Source organism: Acipenser ruthenus, chromosome 5 (genome assembly GCF_902713425.1).
Source record: "Acipenser ruthenus chromosome 5, fAciRut3.2 maternal haplotype, whole genome shotgun sequence".
Classification (NCBI taxonomy): domain Eukaryota; kingdom Metazoa; phylum Chordata; class Actinopteri; order Acipenseriformes; family Acipenseridae; genus Acipenser; species Acipenser ruthenus.
In genome coordinates, this window is record NC_081193.1 from 1,436,333 (window position 1) to 1,454,129 (window position 17,797).

Here is a 17,797-nt window from a genome sequence, read left to right on the forward strand (position 1 = left end):
TCAACTGAGAGGATAGGGGCGGGGGGAACACACATCTGGAAAGGGATAATAAGATGCGCATGAACTACGATAAAGAAAACTTTTGAAAGAGAAACAAATGTAAGTGTATTGTTTGTTTTAACGTAATTTGTCAAATCCCATCTCTAAGGGCAGCAGTTTGGTTATTAAGAGCACTACAATAAAAAAGGGTATGGATTAACTTGTGTTATTGTGTGCTTGTGTACGAAATTAGAGTTACAACTTTTCGTGCAACGTTTTTGTCAAGGAAATAAAACCGCCCATGGAAAGAAGAAGTCGGTTTTTATTATCAAATAAAAAAAACAAACAAACAAGCAAACAGTTATTTTAACACAAGTGTAATTATTATGTAATAATAAGTACATATTAGCAATTGGGTGGATACGAAAAATTCCTTAACACTGCGATTCTTTGTTGCTGGCATATTTTGTGTAACTCCTGTAACGGGATTTGATCAGCCAGCCTTAGGAAGTGGAAGAGTCCACGCAGATAGTAAGCCGGGTCCCCAGATGTGAACAACATGGCTTTCCAGTAAAGCTGACCTTATATATTACAGGAAAGATTCCACTTTGTAAACCACGTACAGAACATCGTGTCTTAAAGACAACGTTTGCAGATAGATGCTCAACATCTCGCAACATGTTCTCTTTTGCAGCCTTGACTTAATATACTGTGCAGTCTTTACTTATTTTAGCGCCTGGGTCTACATAATACCCAAGCAACCGTCAATGCATTCCCAGTGTTATTAAATACACAGCTGAGAAGAGTCTTCTATTGACATACAGTGGCTTGCGCTAAGAATACCCAGTTAACAGTAGATTATATGTGAAGTGTTTCTGTGAGCTGCATCGGGAAATGAAGTTTCGCAGTACTCGGATTAATTGTTTTGTTTTTTTTTGCAGTTATTAAACAGAAGGTAATGTTACTGTTTTTAATGTCGTGAATATTTTAATAATGATAATCATAAACCCTGCACATATGTATCCTACTCTGTCGTACATTAATACGAAACGATTGGTAATCCTCCCAGAATAGTTGATTTATTTATGATTCAACACTACCTCTCTGTCAAAGCAAGAATATATATATAATTGTGTGTAACAAAACCCCTGTCTTTTTTGTGTCTCAGAAATTGCTGGAGATTTCCGGCGGCGGAGGTGGGGCGTCGTGTTGATAGTCTGAGCTAATACTATTCAGGGAGAATGCGGTTTTGAAGAAGCTGGCTTTACATACAGTTCAATTGAGGAACTCAAACGACAAAGTCATTAACGCGCTTGTGGAGTTTGGAAAAAGTCATCATTGCAAAAGTGGCTTTTTCTGTTTGTTGTCTGAAAGTTTTTTTAATGCGAAGGAGCGAGGAGACAAACAGAAAAAATCCAGGAGGGGCAAGAATGAGACAAAATTCAACGGGCTGCGGCTGACTGCACACATGAGAAAAACAATTTTCTACCCGCAGTAACTTTCTGGGGGGAACGTTTGCGAAAAGACTGGCGATAAATGTAGTATTCACCAATGCATTGGATTTAAACAGCTGAACACAAAATAGGACACGTGTCTTTTACCAAAAAAACACAGCTGCTGATCGCTTGCATCTGTTTATCTACGTTTGTGTCGGATAGCAGCACCGTGTGCAGGTTACGCTGAACATAGTTCAATATACCGCTACACACATTCCTCATTCATCATCTTTACTAACTTCTTCAAACAGAACACCACCTTTTTTCATCATCAGTATATTCATCTCAAAAAGGAAATCAAATGTCCTCCTGTAGCAGCGGCTCTCCTCCATCCCTGCAGAAATCTTACCCCCATCCTCAACACCCAGCTGCTCCACCGACTCCTTCGCCGTCCCCAAGCCCACCGACAGCTTTCTACAGCCGGTTATCAAACGGGAGCCTGAGCGCTCCGAGTCCTACGAACTCTCGAAGTTCTGTCCATGGGGTATCTTTCCTCCTGCAAATCGGACTGACCAGGGAGACTGTGACCATCGAATCTCAGGAACCCTCACTACCCGCTGTGAAAGACCTAGTCTGTTCTATTGTGGACCAAAAGGTAAATTAGTATTTATTTATTAATAATAATGTTATTACAAAAACGGCGGGGGTGGCTATAAATTGTGAACTAATTACTAAAACGATGGTTTTTAATCCTGCAGTTCATCTGGCGTACACAAGTCTGACAATGTCACAACACACCAATGGGATTAATTATTTATGTCAACGTTTCCCTGTAAAGTCAAATGAGGAGATTGTCAATTCAGTGCTGTTCTGCGGGGAGATTCGGTTTCGCTCTTGTTTTAATTTATCTAATGGATTTAGAACTGCACACTTCCCAGGGAATACAGGTATGATTATTTAATGAACGCGTATTTAACACATGCATTTCAAACATCCGTTTTATTGAAGCTTTCGTGCTTTTTTCAAATGCTTGATCTAGGGTAAGTGATGAATAGCTGTATAGTTTTCACTTTTATTCGTTTATCTTGCTATGTAACTTTATTAAACATGTTGTGTCCTACATTGGTTTCTATGCTGGTCAGTGTTCAGGTGTATACCTGCTGTTTCCCGTTATTTTATACCTCGGATTAAAAAAGTACATGTACATTAGAAATGCAGAAGAGGAGCCCTAAAAGTGGAAGCTGTTTGCATTGCCACATGTGACGTTAAAGGCACATGGTCAAACCAGCAAATTAAACACGTGAGAGCTCTCATTGATCCTGTAACAGGCCTCTGTTAATGAAAATTGTTTATTTTTGAATGCACATGTAAGCGTCTCTCTGTATGTATGGATAAAGGTAATCTTGCTGTGTTTTGTACTGTACTTTCCTAATTGTTAGTTAATCAGCTAGTTCATCTTTATTCTGACACTTCTATACAGTACAGACCCACACAACCATTTATCAGGAGTCATTTAAAGGGTTTCTTTATTTCCACCCACAGAATGCACAGTGTACTCCCCCACATCCAACTCTTTTGAATTCTTATTATATTGTTAAAGCCTGTCTGGCTAGGCGTTCTAGTTTTAAAGTATCATTTACCAGATTATTTTATGATGGCTTTCTTGAACAAATTGCGTTGTTGTTGGCATTATTATGATAAGTGACAAACTATGTTCTTTTACTATTTGGTAACTGACCATTCCCATCCGGGCTATGTGGACAGTAAGCTGTTCCTGTTACTGCAGTGCTTAGTGAGGCTTCTGAACTGGGGCATGGCAGTTAGATAGCAAGGGAGCATGGCAGTTCAATTAGCAGCATATGGAAGCTGGGCCAACTCAGAGTGAATTCAGTGAGGCTCCTCCTGGGCCATTCATTTAACATGGCAACCCTGTGGCTGCTCACTGTGTTGCTCAGGTCCTTGTGTTAGTACAGAGCCATTCATCTAACATGGCAACCCTGTGGCTGCTCACTGTGTTGCTCAGGTCCTTGTGTTAGTACAGAGCCATTCATCTAACATGGCAACCCTGTGGCTGCTCACTGTGTTGCTCAGGCCCTTGTGTTAGTACAGAGCCATTCATCTAACATGGCAACCCTGTGGCTGCTCACTGTGTTGCTCAGGTCCTTGTGTTAGTACAGAGCCATTCATCTAACATGGCAACCCTGTGGCTGCTCACTGTGTTGCTCAGGTCCTTGTGTTAGTACAGTCTGGACCATTCATCTAACATGGCAACCCTGTGGCTGCTCACTGTGTTGCTCAGGTCCTTGTGTTAGTACAGAGCCATTCATCTAACATAGCAACCCTGTGGCTGCTCACTGTGTTGCTCAGGTCCTTGTGTTAGTACAGTCTGGACCATTCATCTAACATGGCAACCCTGTGGCTGCTCACTGTGTTGCTCAGGTCCTTGTGTTAGTACAGTCTGGACCATTCATCTAACATGGCAACCCTGTGGCTGCTCACTGTGTTGCTCAGGTCCTTGTGTTAGTACAGTCTGGACCATTCATCTAACATGGCAACCCTGTGGCTGCTCACTGTGTTGCTCAGGTCCTTGTGTTAGTACAGTCTGGACCATTCATCTAACATGGCAACCCTGTGGCTGCTCACTGTGTTGCTCAGGTCCTTGTGTTAGTACAGTCTGGACCATTCATCTAACATGGCAACCCTGTGGCTGCTCACTGTGTTGCTCAGGTCCTTGTGTTAGTACAGAGCCATGCATCTAACATGGCAACCCTGTGGCTGCTCACTGTGTTGCTCAGGTCCTTGTGTTAGTACAGTATGTGTAAAATGACTGCCCAAGTATAAATAAATGTTTGGTTAACTGTTTGTAGTATCTTCTTTTTTTTCTTGTGCAAGATAACTACTGTACTATGACAAGTTCTCTAACTTGCTATACTGGGTAATGGGAAGCCCAATAAGCTGCGTAGTATTTTCATTCGGAACCATGCAGTAAAGCATTTCAAAATGTTTTCCTAAGATGTTTGCATGAGAGAAATTGAGTTATTGTTGATTAGATAACATATTAAGATCAACATCCTTTCCCATGGAAATTATTCAGCAGTTGCTGGTAATTCCGACAGATAAGGCTTTTAAACTTGGAATGGTGTGTTTGTTTTTTTCTTTTACTGTCATTGTCATAAAACAACACGCCGTAAAACTTTAAATAAATGGCCTGCCGTTTATTTACAATATTTGCCTGTAGCTCGGCGCCTATCTGAGACTCAGCGTTTATTATGTAAGATCACTAACATCTGCAAATTCTTCAGAGGCAATTATGAAAAAGCTGCCTGCACACAACCTCATAGAAACAACATAAGTAAATTACAACATTCCAGCAACGTCATTAAAGGTTTTAAAATGAATAACGTCATAAAAAAACTGTATGCATTACGTGTACCTTAAAATAAATTAAATTCTGTTTCCTTATCATTGATTCTGAGCCTCAGGGTCTCTTCATCGCTGTTGAAAAAAAAATTGGTAAGCTCGCTATACAGCCATGTGTGTGTATTGACTGGAACATTCAGTATGACGCTGTGACGGAAATATAATGAGTTCTGGTTGTAAATCTCCCTCTTGACCTGTGAGGGCACTAAGTAGTGAAAGGGAAAGGCTTTGGACAGGTTGGCCTGACAGTTCATTCCCTGGATTGGGAAGTCAGTCAGCCTGGAAAAAGGCAAGACTCCGTTGCAGGAATGTATTGACCTGGAAGGTAAACGAGGTAGCAGCTGCAGGCAATAGAGTCAGCTGCAATCGTTTACCAAGGGGTCGTGCATAACAGCATAAAAGGGGCTGGAGAATTGTAAGTCTTTTCCTTCGTTTTTGGTTTTGAAATAGACCCGGAAGGACCCGTGCACTGTGTATTACAAGTATCGTGAGTGTTTGTTTTGTTTGTCTTGTCTATAATTGTTACTTGTGTGTTTATAGATGGCTAACATGTTCCGGAGCTGTCGCTAAGAGCCAGCACTGAACCCGGAACAGCACTGCACGATTTGTCACTAATTAAACTGTATCACCCACCACGAGCACCACAGCACGCACCCAGGACTGGTGACCGTGGTTGTATATTGTGGGAGAGATACTGTGTTTATTGTTTAGGGCTGCAATCCCTGTTACTGTTCTCCGTGTTTTACGCATCGCTGTGTATAACCGGAGTTTATTATTTGGTCACCAGACCTGGATTATAACGAAAATAAAACTTATATTTTTTCATACTGGATTACAAATCTGTCTGTTTATTCCTGCACTGCATCACCTCTGCACCTGTACATAATCAGCAACCACTTTGCCACAGACACGCATCATAGTATAATTCATAACCTGGCGTTTAAGAGACCTGGTGTCTAATTACCATATTTCACAGAAGCCCCAGCACTTATTAGAGACCCGGCAAGTATTGGAGACCTGGCGATTTATTTGAGGTTTTGCAGTACACTGGTTTGTTGGCATGTTGCGTTCTATGAACAGAAACAGGTTGTTCTTTATAAATAAATGAAAATATTATCGTTCCTTGACCATTGTTTCTTTATAGTTCTACCATTTGTGATTACAGTGCACAGTGCAAAGAGGTTTGATGATGGGATTATACATGACTGTGGGGAGTTCTGGTGAAGTGGTAACACACTCCAATAGTTGTCATGTTCATTTGATTGTACTGTGTGATTGTACTGTGTGATTGTACTGTGTGCCTAAGCAGACCTTTTCGCATAGTTCACTGTGTGTTTCTAGTTCGTTTGCACAGGGGCAAATATACTGTCATAGGAATGTGTATGTTGTCTTGATCTGATTCCTGGCTTTTTTTAAATTTCATTTTGTTACCTTTTTATTGGGTCAACTTAAACATGCTTTCAAGGCAATGATTTATCTTAATCAGGTGCGAATTGAGTGAGATGATGTGAAAAGATGGCCTATACGCTGACATTGTGTAGAGAACCTTCAGAATTCCTGTTTGTCACACACACGACACTATTAAATCCTAACCTAGCTATTCGTAAGTAATTAACCTGTAAAAAGTTCAGTATTAAAATGGAGAAGAGTTGAGCTACCAACCTAATTATTAAAGTGATACACAATTTAAACAGTAGGACACAGTAGTTTATTCTGCTAAATTACAATTACATATTCTGCATGCATTCTTCACTGCTGTTGCTTGTGCTTGAGCAGGTAGTAGGAGTTGGTGGAGGATGATGGATTTGGGACAGTCCCATGTGTCAGGGAAACCCCCCTCCCCTGCCCTCTGTCTCTCCCCGTTCCAACGCCCCTGACTTTCACAGAGCAACAAAAAGATTAAGATAGTGTTTTGCGATAAAGATATTCGGGGCGGGTTAGAGTACTCAAGTACTCAAAATAATTATAATTACTCGAGCACTCATTTATTACTTGAGTACTAAAAAATTTAAATAATATCTCCATGAATGTAAGTTTAATATATTGAACCGACCCGGTCAGTTCAGGTTGGCAGACTTTTGTTTCATCTGGTCCTGTGCATTCACGTTATCTGTATTGTTCCGAGGTGGGACCATACCACTAGTTTCAGTAGTGTGGGTGTGTCTGTGTGTGTGTATGTGTGAGCTGCTGTTGGGTGCAGACCATGTCATCTAGACGCCCTTGCTCTGCCCCCCCCATGAGAGTAGTGGTCCGCTCTCTTCTCTGTGTGTGAGGGGACTGATAGAGCTGGAGATTGTGTGTGTGTGTGTGTGTGTGTGTGTGTGTGTGGAATAGAGCAAGATAAAAAGTGAGTGAGTTTTTAGGATAGAGACAGGAGGAAGGATTTATTGTTTTTGTGGTGTGGTCCTGACCCAGACCCTGGACAATATTTTATTCACATATACCACCTTAACACTAGCTACGAAGTCATTTTGATGGGTTGAGGTTTTCAAATTTAAATGACTCGTATCTGAAAGTTATGTGGCTGTCTGTTTATGACTTTCCCTAAATAAATACCCTGACGGTGTTTGAAAGGCAGGATCACGGAAATAAGGAAGTTATAAGCCCACCCACCTAGCAACAAAGCCGTCATTTTGACTGACTTTAATACATGTTTTTATTTTGAATGTAACCTACAATATTATATATATATAATTACACACAGCCACCAGTTCCTTTGTTTAATACAAGGACTGCACCAGGGAAAATATCAGTAGGAGAGATTTCATCAGAAGCTAGCCACTGCGCTTCGGCAGAAACATTTCGATCAGAAAACTGCAAAGCTGCAGGCTGCAGCAGCTCAACCTGGATTCTGTGCGGCACCAAATGACACACGCAAGATCTAACACATGTTAGTTTCATTTTAAATTAAAAACTACTTTCATTTTTACAGTTTTGTATATACCTGTTTACACACTAGTTTCTTTTAAACTGTTTATTATGTTTTAGTCATTTTTTGAAGTAGTGCTTTATGTGTGGTAAGTTAGAAAATAAACCCTTTTGTGTTTAATTGTTCATTTAAATATGGCGTTTCGGCTGTGCAAATGTTTGAAATGACTTTTGAGTTGTATCCAATAGTTTGTCTTTCATTTTAGTATTGATGTTGTTTAAAATGTACCATGATAATGACTGTACAGCGGTGGGTTTTAGATATGAGTATAACCACAGCGGTTCTAGTGGTAACGTGGTCATTTTTGTGGAGCGTATGTAGAATAATATTGTCTGGCATTAGGTTCGAGTACTTGAGTACTCAATTTTTAACGCTCGAATACTCAAGCACTAAGTTACTCGAAATTCCCACCCCTAAAAGATATACACCTCTTTATTAGTTGCAACTGTGGTGCAGGCTTTTTGTGAGGAAACATGCAATCTATGTACTGTATCTTAAAAAACATTTATGGTCTTTTTTCATCCTGTTAATACTTAATATGTCTGTGTACAAAAAAATAGAATTCCAGACGGTACAGAAATTATTGTGGCCTTTTATTTGGGAAGCTGCTGATCATGTGACGTCTCCCTGCCCTCTGTGCCTTTACTAAGTGATCCATTACAACCATGGACAGTGGAACAATTACAAGGGTCAGTAGTGTCAATTGTCATATTAGTTGCATTTTTATAATTCTCTTTCTATTTTGTGATGTTTCCCGGTTTTGAATTTGCTTTAGAACTTGTCTGAAGAACCCTAAATGCCTGGACTGAACATAAGAAAGTTTACAAACGAGAGGAGGCCACTCGGCCCGTCTTGTAAGATCTTAGAATTATATTACACAAGCATTCCAGTTTTACTTGCATAATGAAGGTTACAAAAATGAGAGGAGGCCATTGTTTCAAGACAATGAGGCTTATTGTTCCAAGAATCTCATCAAGCAGCTTCTTGAAGGATCCCAGGGTGTCATCTTCAACAACATTACGGGGGAGTCGGGGCTCCCGAGTGGCGCATCCAGTAAAAGCACTCGCTAGAGTGCAGGATGCGCTCTATAGCCTGGACGTCGCGAGTTCGAGTCTTGGCTATTCCACAGCCGACAGTGGACGGGAGCTTCCAGGGGGCAGCGCTCAATTGGCCGAGCGTCGCCCGGGGGGAGGGAGGATTAGGTCGGCCAGGGTGTCCTTGGCTCACCGCGCACCAGCGACCCCTGTAGTCTGGCTGGGCGCCTGCGGGCTTGCCTGTAAGCTGCCCAGAGCTGCGTTGTCCTCCAACGCTGTAGCTCTGAGGCGGCTGCACGGTGAGTTCGCAGTGTGTAAAGAAGCGGGCGGCTGACGGCACACGCTTCGGAGGACAGCGTGTGTTCATCTTTGCCCCTCCCGAGTCACCGCAGGGGTGGTAGCGGTGAGCTGAGCCTAAAAAATAATTGGGCATTTCAAATTGGGGAGAAAATAATAAAAACTAATTGGCAACGACTAAATTTATAAAAAAAATAAATGTAAAAAAGTGCCCCCTATTTTCTGTTCTGAATGCCCCTTTGTCTAATCTCCATTTGTGACCCCTGGTCCTTGTTTATTTTTTCAGGTAGAAAAAGTCCCCTGGGTTGACATTGTCAGTACCTTTTAGAATTTTGAATGCTTGAATCAGATCGCCGTGTAGTCTTCTTTGTTCAAGACTGAATAGATTCAATTCTTTTAGCCTGTCTGCATATGACATGCCTTTTAAACCCGGAATAATTCTGGTTGCTCTTCTTTGCACTCTTTCTAGAGTAGCAATATCCTTTTTGTAGCGAGGTGACCAGAACTGAACACAATATTCTAGGTGAGGTCTTACTAATGCATTGTAAAGTTTTAACATTACTTCCCTTGATTTAAATTCAACACTTTTCACTATATATACGAGCATCTTGTTGGCCTTTTTTTTTTTTATAGCTTCCCCACATTGTCTAGCTGAAGACATTTCTGAGTCAACATAAACTCCTAGGTCTTTTTCATAGATTCCTTCTTCAATTTCAGTATCTCCCATATGATATTTATAATGCACATTTTTATTGCCTGCATGCAGTACCTTATATATTAAATGTCATTTGCCATGTGTCTGCCCATTTCTGAATGCTGTCTAGATCATTTTGAATGACCTTTGCTTCTGCATCAGTGTTTGTCACTCCTCCTGTTTTTGTGTCATCTGCAAATTTAACAAGTTTGCTTACTATACCAGAATCTAAATCATTAATGTAGATTAGGAATAGCAGAGGACCTAATACTGATCCCTGTGGTACACCACTGGTTACCTCGCTCCATTGTGAGGTTTCTCCTCTAATCAGTACTTTCTATTTTCTACATGTTAACCACTCTCTAATCCATGTGCATGCATTTCATTGAATCCCTACTGCGTTCAGTTTGAGAATTAATCTTTTATGTGGGACTTTGTCAAAAGCTTTCTGGAAATCTAAATAAACCATGTCATATGCTTTGCAATTATCCATTGTCGATGTTGCATCCTCAAAAAAATCAAGCAGGTTAGTTAGACACGATCTCCCTTTCCTTACTGTTACCATATAGTTTCCATAAGTTGCATTCAAGTCATATGACAACACTATATGAGCTCTGCCAGCCCCCTACTCTGTTTATGTGCAGAGTGGAATCTCCAGACAAGCTCAAAACCAGGGAGAGACAGATCCGCACAAAAATGAGAATAACTACTTAATAGTGGAGCAACATAATCCAGAACTGTTTAGAATGATGGCAAACACCACAGAACACTAAGGGAAATGCAAATATCTATTACAATGACATTTACAATGATGGCAAACACCACAGAACACTAAGGGAAATGCAAAGATCTATTACAGTGACATTTACAATGATGGCAAACACCACAGAACACTAAGGGAAATGCAAAGATCTATTACAATGACATTTACAATGATGGCAAACACCACAGAACACTAAGGGAAATGCAAAGATCTATTACAATGACATTTAGAATGATGGCAAACACCACAGAACACTAAGGGAAATGCAAAGATCTATTACAATGACATTTAGAATGATGGCAAACACCACAGTGCACTAAGGGAAATGCAAAGATCTATTACAATGACATTTAGAATGATGGCAAACACCACAGAACACTAAGGGAATTGCAAAGATCTATTACAATGACATTTAGAATGATGGCAAACACCACAGAACACTAAGGGAATTGCAAAGATCTATTACAATGACATTTACAATGATGGCAAACACCACAGTGCACTAAGGGAAATGCAAAGATCTATTAAAATGACATTTAACCTACTTACAGTACTGTTAATCTGTGTTTTGTTTATTCTTACAGTATACTGTAAGTCAGCAATGTCTTTACTTCCAGTAGGATTGTTACGATACACCAAAGTCATGATACAACAATATTTTTTGATTTTTATGTGTTTTAGGGTGAGCATCCTGGATTTCCCTTTGCATGGATTTATGGTTTTTACTTTTATGAACGGAACTATATATTTGTGATTTCCAATTGATGAAATATGTACCAACCTTAAATGATAAGGGAGGCATGTGTTCATGGTCACGGATCGTGCGTACAGTATGAATCATGATACTACACAGTACTGTATGCACCACAATCTGAGTTTGATAGCTGGTCGCAGGCGTTGTATCTCAGTTGCTTTCAGTTTGAATTAATTCCATGGACGTGGCTATCAACACAGTCCAGACCTATTAGAAATGTTGTTGTACTACAAGTCTACTGTGGTACACACCCCAGGCATGCCTCATTGAGAATGACTGCAGTTTGTACTGAATAACACACCCCGGGCATGATTCTCAGTGAGGCATGCCCGGGGTGTGTTATTCAGTAGAACACACTACAGTGATTCTCAATGAGGCATGCCCGGGGTGTGTTATTCAGTAGAACACACTACAGTGATTCTCAATGAGGCATGCCCGGGGTGTGTTATTCAGTAGAACACACTACAGTGATTCTCAGTGAGGCATGCCCGGGGTGTGTTATTCAGTAGAACACACTACAGTGATTCTCAATGAGGCATGCCGGGGGTATGATATTCAGTAGAACACACTACAGCGATTCTCAATGAGGCATGCCCGGGGTGTGTTATTCAGTAGAACACACTACAGTGATTCTCAATGAGGCATGCCGGGGGTATGATATTCAGTAGAACACACTACAGTGATTCTCAGTGAGGCATGCCCGGGGTGTGTTATTCAGTAGAACACACTACAGTGATTCTCAATGAGGCATGCCCGGGGTGTGTTATTCAGTAGAACACACTACAGTGATTCTCAGTGAGGCATGCCCGGGGTGTGTTATTCAGTAGAACACACTACAGTGATTCTCAATGAGGCATGCCCGGGGTGTGTTATTCAGTAGAACACACTACAGTGATTCTCAGTGAGGCATGCCCGGGGTGTGTTATTCAGTAGAACACACTACAGTGATTCTCAATGAGGCATGCCCGGGGTGTGTTATTCAGTAGAACACACTACAGTGATTCTCAATGAGGCATGCCCGGGGTGTGTTATTCAGTAGAATACACTACAGTGATTCTCAATGAGGCATGCCCGGGGTGTGTTATTCAGTAGAACACACTACAGTGATTCTCAGTGAGGCATGCCCGGGGTGTGTTATTCAGTAGAACACACTACAGTGATTCTCAATGAGGCATGCCCGGGGGTATGATATTCAGTAGAACACACTACAGCGATTCTCAATGAGGCATGCCCGGGGTGTGTTATTCAGAAGAACACACTACAGTGATTCTCAGTGAGGCATGCCCGGGGTGTGTTATTCAGTAGAACACACTACAGCGATTCTCAATGAGGCATGCCCGGGGTGTATTCTACTGAATAACACACCTTGGGCATGTCCAATTGAAAAAGTTTAAGAAATATAAAATGTAAACACCAGTAACTAAATTAAAAAAATAAATAAACATGTGGAATATATTTGACTTTATTAATGATTCAATGGAATCAACCAAAATTACACATTTCTCAAATTATAAATTTATTTCCAATTATTCACAATTATTGGCCCCCTTGTTTTCAGTACTTTGTGCACCCTCCCCTTGCAAGGATAATGGCACTGAGTCTTTTTCTATAATGTTTAATGAGATTGGAGAACACATTGGGACGGATCTTAGACCATTCCTCAATACAGAATCTTTCCACATCCTTGATATCCTTCAGTCTGCGCTTATGGACTGCCCTCTTCAATTGAAACCACAGGTGTTCAATGGGGTTCAAGTCCAGAGACTGAGATGGCCATTGCAAAATGTTGATTTTGTGGTCAATTAACCATTTCTTTGTGGATTTTGATGTGTGCTTGGGGTCATTGTCTTGCTGGAAGATCCACTTGCGGCCAAGTTTCAGCCTCCTGGCAGAGGCAACCAGGTTTTTGGTTAAAATGTCCTGGTACTGGGTAGAGTTCATGATGCTGTTGATCTTAACAAGGGCCCCAGGACCAGTGGAAGCAAAACAGCCCCATAACATCAAAGATTGAAAGTGCCTCTCTTTCAGTTCGATTGAGGTGAAGTTCACATTCCTGCAGCACAGTGTAATGTTGTTTTGCTTCCTGCGGTCTTCGGATCCTCACTTACTAGTTATCTTTGGTCTTGGCTCATAGAGCAGAACATCCAATTACTGCTGATATTTTCTGGGCTGCAGTAATGCATCGGCAAAAAGTATGAATTACAATTGGGATGGGAAATTAAATGCTGTGTTGATACAGAAGAGGGTTTTATTACACATGACTATCTGTATTCTGTTTAACTGTTGACAGACACTCTGTTACAGACACATTTTCTATTTTAATTTTATTGTTCTGAAAATGATCTAATTTACAGTAACTAGAAGGTCACACATTCAGTTACTAGTCTGCTGGTAAGTAAGTGCCTTTAACAGGTGGAACTTCATGAGTAATAAAGAACAGGGTATTTTATTTAAGCTGAAACATTATTGAGAATCACATTTGACACAGTTAGATCTGAATAAAGATGCATCTTGAATGGTAATGTCTAAAAAACACACCTTTTCCTTTCTCTAAACTCGAGGTCACTTCAATAATATCTGTCTTCAACCCACATGTTAATCAGTTAAACACATAGTAGGAATGCCCACTATAAATTATTGTTGTAGTACTGATAGTGATAGAAATGACTGGGGTTCAAACCCACAACCCTTTAGTTTGCAGGTGTGCTCAGTTCCTCTATGCCACTGGGGCTGCTGATAGTACTGTCCAGTAATAGCATTATTCATTAACAACAAATGCGTGTGACGTGAAACGCAGTGGTGTTCTGATTGGCTTGCTAGAATAGTTCATCAAAGGATGTTTGTTTTTTGAGACGACCCTTGCCAAAATATTTGAATTTTAGTAGATACAAGTCCTTACCATACCCTTGGAAGATGACGCCTGTACATGAGTGTGCATGCAAGTGTGAACATCTGGATACTGTATTGCCAAAAACAAAAAAGTGAATTAATTGAGAGACCCTTTTGTCATGTATGAGCATTTATGGGTCAGTGTAGTCAATTACATGAAAATAAAAAACAATTCGAATAGCATATTACATGTTCGAGTACACGAAAAAGTCTCATATTAGCTACTAGTAGAAGCAAACGCGTCTTTTTTTTTTTTTTTTTTTTTTTAAATGCTGTCGCTTGACAAGTGTTCAGAATCAGTGTAATGCGTTCATGCGAATGAGATTGGCATACTAAACATGAGGACCCCAATTAATCATGCAATGCTTGTAACAGTGAAGTTCTATAGTAAACGTATTCTGTTTGAAATTGTAGCCAGTTTTGTTGCCTTGTTTTCAACTAATGTTAACGGAGCCCCTGTAAGGACTGCACACAGCCGCTGTTGAAACTTGGTAAACAAATGGATATAGCAAGTGCTGAAAAGGAAGCCAGACTTTAGTAACATTGACATTAGAATGCTAATTTATGTTTATGTTGAATATAAAAGGCATACTAAATGCTAAGCAGAACACCACAATCGCTGAGAAAACAGCGTGGAAGTAGTTTTTTTTTAACTCTGTGGACTGCAGTACAATGTAAAACATCTACTGTTGACTTTCTGTGAATGGATGGAGTAACGTCAGCATTTGCACTGACCATTAAAAGTACAACCAGGTCCTTGTTTTGAATTATTTACAGGTTATTGAATAAACCAAGTAACTTGAACAAAGAAATCTTATCATGGGTATTATTTGTAGACTTTGTGAACCCGGACGGCTCCTCCGAAGAGTGAACTTTAACTTTAGCGGCTTACACTTCTTATGCTGTCTGCTGTAGTGCACTTTATTTATTTGATTCTTTATTTCGGGTATTTGAATACACGAAAATGCTGGCCCCCGTGTATTTGAATAGGAAACTATTTGAAATTCCCATCCCTAATCTGCAGGAGTAACCCTGAGTTTCTCAGAGAGTGAATAAAGATGGTGCAGGAGGGAGGGGGGGTCTTCTCTTGTACAGCCCCAATGTTGTGGAATGCTCTACCATCTTCAGTCAAAAAAGCAGGGCATCTTTCTACTTCTAAAACCGCATTGAAAACTCATTGTCCCCGGTTCAAATCCCACCTCAACCACTGACTCATTGTATGACCCTGAGCAAGTCACTTAACCTCCTTGTGCTCCGTCTTTCGGATGAGACGTAACTGTAAGTGACTCTGCAGCTGATGCATAGTTCAAACACCCTAGTCTCTGTAAGTCGCCTTAGGCGTCTGCTAAATAAACAAATAATAATAAGAAGAATCACAGTACAAGTATTAATACAATTAAGAGCAAGATAAAATACAATCACTTCTAGCACGTACAAGTATATGACAAAATACAATTCAGTAACGGAGAAGATAACAGTGTCAGTTATAGTTACATCAGGATATAATTAAATACAAAATACTACAGATTAAATGATACTTGACAGATTACAGTACTCTAAAGTACAGGATTAAATGCAGTAAAATAGGGAGCAGATAAGAGCAAGTAAAGTGCATTTAAGGAAGAGTGATAAGTGTCCAGATGGAACACTTATAAGTTTAGCACTGACTGTGTATCGTTTTAGACAGTCTTTTGAACTGTTTTATAGGAATTCTCTTTGTCTTTTAAATGTTGTATAATATTGTAAAATGTTGTAAAGCACCTTGAGGTCCTTGTGATGAAAGCTGCTATATAAATGTAAATAAATAAATAAGGGACTGGCTCTGACTGCTTTGTGTTTCTAAGGGACTGGCTCTGACTGCTTTGTGTTTCTAAGGGACTGGCTCTGACTGCTTTGTGTTTCTAAGGGACTGGCTCTGACTGCTTTGTGTTTCTAAGGGACTGGCTCTGACTGCATTGAGTTTCTAAGGGACTGGCTCTGACTGCTTTGAGTTTCTAAGGAACCGGCTCTGACTGCTTTGTGTTTCTAAGGGACCGGCTCTGACTGCTTTGTGTTTCTAAGGGACCGGCTCTGACTGCATTCAGTTTCTAAGGGACCGGCTCTGACTGCTTTGAGTTTCTAAGGGACTGGCTCTGACTGCATTCAGTTTCTAAGGGACTGGCTCTGACTGCTTTGAGTTTCTAAGGGACTGGCTCTGACTGCTTTGAGTTTCTAAGGGACTGGCTCTGACTGCTTTGTGTTTCTAAGGGACCGGCTCTGACTGCTTTGTGTTTCTAAGGGACTGGCTCTGACTGCTTTGTGTTTCTAAGGGACTGGCTCTGACTGCTTTGTGTTTCTAAGGGACTGGCTCTGACTGCTTTGAGTTTCTAAGGGACTGGCTCTGACTGCTTTGTGTTTCTAAGGGACTGGCTCTGACTGCTTTGAGTTTCTAAGGGACCGGCTCTGACTGCTTTGTGTTTCTAAGGGACCGGCTCTGACTGCTTTGTGTTTCTAAGGGACCGGCTCTGACTGCTTTGAGTTTCTAAGGGACCGGCTCTGACTGCTTTGAGTTTCTAAGGGACTGGCTCTGACTGCTTTGTGTTTCTAAGGGACTGGCTCTGACTGCATTGAGTTTCTAAGGGACTGGCTCTGACTGCTTTGAGTTTCTAAGGGACTGGCTCTGACTGCTTTGAGTTTCTAAGGGACTGGCTCTGACTGCATTCAGTTTCTAAGGGACTGGCTCTGACTGTTTTGAGTTTCTAAGGGACTGGCTCTGACTGCTTTGAGTTTCTAAGGGACCGGCTCTGACTGCTTTGAGTTTCTAAGGGACCGGCTCTGACTGCTTTGAGTTTCTAAGGGACCGGCTCTGACTGCTTTGTGTTTCTAAGGGACTGGCTCTGACTGCATTCAGTTTCTAAGGGACTGGCTCTGACTGCTTTGTGTTTCTAAGGGACTGGCTCTGACTGCATTCAGTTTCTAAGGGACCGGCTCTGACTGCATTCAGTTTCTAAGGGACCGGCTCTGACTGCATTCAGTTTCTAAGGGACTGGCTCTGACTGTTTTGAGTTTCTAAGGGACCGGCTCTGACTGCATTCAGTTTCTAAGGGACTGGCTCTGACTGCTTTGTGTTTCTAAGGGACTGGCTCTGACTGCATTCAGTTTCTAAGGGACTGGCTCTGACTGCTTTGAGTTTCTAAGGGACTGGCTCTGACTGCTTTGAGTTTCTAAGGGACCGGCTCTGACTGCATTCAGTTTCTAAGGGACCGGCTCTGACTGCATTCAGTTTCTAAGGGACTGGCTCTGACTGCTTTGAGTTTCTAAGGGACTGGCTCTGACTGTTTTGAGTTTCTAAGGGACCGGCTCTGACTGCATTCAGTTTCTAAGGGACCGGCTCTGACTGCATTCAGTTTCTAAGGGACCGGCTCTGACTGCATTCAGTTTCTAAGGGACTGGCTCTGACTGTTTTGAGTTTCTAAGGGACCGGCTCTGACTGCATTCAGTTTCTAAGGGACTGGCTCTGACTGCTTTGTGTTTCTAAGGGACTGGCTCTGACTGCATTCAGTTTCTAAGGGACTGGCTCTGACTGCTTTGAGTTTCTAAGGGACTGGCTCTGACTGCTTTGA

At 41.2% G+C, this 17,797-nt stretch overlaps 1 protein-coding gene across 3 annotated transcripts in view; it reads left to right on the forward strand.

Moving 5' to 3' along the window:
* The first annotated feature begins 4 nt into the window (after positions 1 to 4).
* Positions 5 to 17,797, forward strand: part of LOC117402894 (serine/threonine-protein kinase D3) — a 111,673-nt gene continuing 93,880 nt past the window's right edge. The window contains exons 1-2 of one of the 3 annotated variants that reach the window (XM_034921398.2): positions 5 to 99; positions 1,148 to 2,070. In XM_034921398.2, the coding sequence (XP_034777289.2) occupies positions 1,777 to 2,070 (294 nt within the window). In that variant the 5' untranslated portion in view covers positions 5 to 99; positions 1,148 to 1,776. Of the gene's footprint in view, positions 100 to 840; positions 935 to 1,147; positions 2,071 to 17,797 lie in introns of those variants that run through there. The other 2 variants (XM_059023503.1, XM_034921400.2) reach the window with 2 other exon arrangements.